The following is a 2,500-nucleotide window of genomic DNA, read 5'->3' as shown; positions in this document are numbered from 1 at the left end:
ACTTGATAATGACGTTATGTTAACGTCGTTATGTTAACGTCGAAACGTCGTCGATTTTAGCTCGTTATAGCTTTTTATCGTTTTTAACTTTTTTAAATCTTATGTTATTAAGCAACGTTTTGTCGCAAGTTTTTATCGTCAAATGAATGACGTAAATATGTATTTAAGAAGCGCAAGGCTCTTGAAGACCACGTGATCAGTCCACGACGAAAACACTTCCCCATTGATTACATTGAGCTGGATTCAATGACAACTGATGTCCTAGCAAAGACATCGGCATCTAGTTTCCCGAATCCTTTTTTCCCGATCGGCGACCTGAAAGAGAGAACTGCTACGTCAGGAAAATAGTTCAAAGAAGTACTTTTCGTTAAGTAAATTATACCCAATATACAGATAGAGAAGTTTTCTGGCTGTCGAAAGTAATTACGCGATTGCAATTGCTTCGCGTAATGATTGGTTTAAAAATCGCGCGCCAGTTTATCAACCAGTGAAGAAGACAACAAAAACCAATCGCGACTTGCACGCGCGATTTGTACGTGGATTTGCTACGAATTTGGATTGGTTCATTGCACTGGTCGCACTTGCTTTGATTGGTCGAAGAAATTACCTTGGTGTTTGTTTTACGACACTCAATTGGCCATTTTTGAAATATCAAATATTCAGCTTGATAGTGAGGCAGTAAGGACAAAAACAATAGCAACACGTTGAAATGAATCTGCAAAATATTTGCATATCATCCACTTGCCTTTGTCTTTGTCCTCATTGCCTCACTATCGAGCTGAATTTTAATATATCGAAAACGGCCTATTGGAAACCGCTCTATATGACCAGCAACAACTTTGTCCCATGGGCAATCAAAGGGAGAAACTAGAACCCCACTAAGTTTCCCTAGGATAAGGCTGTTGCCTGAATCAATCCCGAGACGAAGACCTCAATGACTTAGTTTGGGGGAATAATGACTGATCTATTGATTTGCCACTGACAGCTTACCATTCATCTTCGAAATAAACCCAACATCATGCCTCCAGCCATTCGCAGTTCGCTTCATACTGCCAGGTCTCACTCTAGTGCTTGAAGTTACCATGGCAGCGCGAGTATTACCCTGCCTCGATGCCATGGGGTGATACAAGTCCATAGCCATGTTGTAAGACATGGCGGCCGCCGATGGATGAGACTTCATGTACGGTGGTCGACGTTTACTGCTCTTGCGAGAATTCACGTTGTTTGTATGCGCACCTTCTTCCATAGAGCGCCCGTAAATATGAATACCACGACCAAGACCACTTCGTTTCGGCTTGTTTGACGCGGAGTTTGGAACAGTCTTCTCAGACCTTTGGTTTTTCCTGGCGTTTTTTTCAAACTGAATTCTTGCGTGTTTTCTCCAAGCCAGCTGTATGGTAAGAGCAGCTAGCTCTTTCCTCAGCTCATCTTGTTCTTTTTTTACATCACTTAACATATTATGTTCAAGGCAATCCCGTTTAATAGCAGTGCACTTTCTAAACCAACGCTGAATGGCAATTGCCGCGTTCACTTTCCTCCGTATCAACTGAATCCTTTCACGTTCCCTCCGCGCACGCTCCGCCTTCGAAAGACCGCTGTACAGGTTGTTTACGTTTTCCTCACGCCTGTGTTTTCGAGACTCGCTTAGAAATGAATCAGCTAAGTCGTGATCTACGTCGTCGTCCAATAAAAGTGCACAAACAATTTTTAAACGGCCTGAATCGATTATGTAGTCAGAATCTTGTGTTGGAGTAGGGTTTGAACACGAAGAACTCGATTCCTCCATTGATTCTTGAGATGAATTACATACAACTTCTTTTAAGGTGTTTTCCTTTGCGTTTCGGTCTAAAATTTCAGCATCTTCAGCTATGCTTTCATCTTGCGATGGCATTTGTTCTTCAGCTGAAAATGAACTTGTTTTTCTTTGTTTTTCTTGTTCCACAACAACTTCATGAAATGTTGAGCTGTCCATGTCCTCCTGAGCTCTTTCGCTGTTAAGAATGAAAGGGGAAAATGCAATTCTTTTAAAGCTTTTGTCTCTTTATAATTCATCGTCAAATGGTTAGACTTTCAAGCCTGGTTTTCACTAGCGTCGGAGTCGTAAGAGCGCTTATGACCTAGCCGGAAAATCAAAGATCGGAGTCGTAAGCGGAGTCATACGCTCGACGGAATCGGAGTCGGAAGAATCAGAACGTTCCCATTTTCTTCCGACTGCACTCTTATGACTCCGTCGCTTATGAACCAGTGAAAACTAGATTGTCAGAGTCGGAAGCAGAAGCGAAAGAACCACCCAATCACAACGCTTGGAATCGAGCATTGTGATTGGTTTATTCTTTCGCTTCTGCTTCCGACTCCCACAATGCAGTTTTCACTGGATCGTAAGCGACGGAGTCATAAGTGGACTCGGTATTCTGCTTCCGACTCCGGCAGTTTGATTTTCACTGGATCGTATCGCTCTGCGCTTCTGATTCCGAATCCGATTCCGACTCCGAATCCGTCG

At 42.8% G+C, this 2,500-nt stretch overlaps 1 protein-coding gene across 1 annotated transcript in view; it reads right to left on the bottom strand.

The window, feature by feature from the left end:
- The window catches only part of LOC138049931 (inversin-like), a 29,880-nt gene that overhangs the window by 574 nt on the left and 26,806 nt on the right, over positions 1–2,500 (bottom strand). Inside the window, exons 18-19 of the mRNA XM_068896410.1 lie at positions 991–1,991; positions 1–315 (exon numbers count right to left, since the gene is read on the bottom strand). The exon at positions 1–315 is cut by the window's left edge and continues 574 nt beyond it. Coding sequence (XP_068752511.1) covers positions 281–315; positions 991–1,991 — 1,036 coding nt within the window. The 3' untranslated portion in view covers positions 1–280. The remainder of the gene's footprint in view (positions 316–990; positions 1,992–2,500) is intronic.

This window comes from Montipora capricornis, chromosome 5, assembly GCF_036669925.1.
Source record: "Montipora capricornis isolate CH-2021 chromosome 5, ASM3666992v2, whole genome shotgun sequence".
Lineage (NCBI taxonomy): Eukaryota > Metazoa > Cnidaria > Anthozoa > Scleractinia > Acroporidae > Montipora > Montipora capricornis.
Note: the sequence above shows the minus strand (reverse complement) of the source record. Positions and strands in the feature narration are given on the sequence as shown.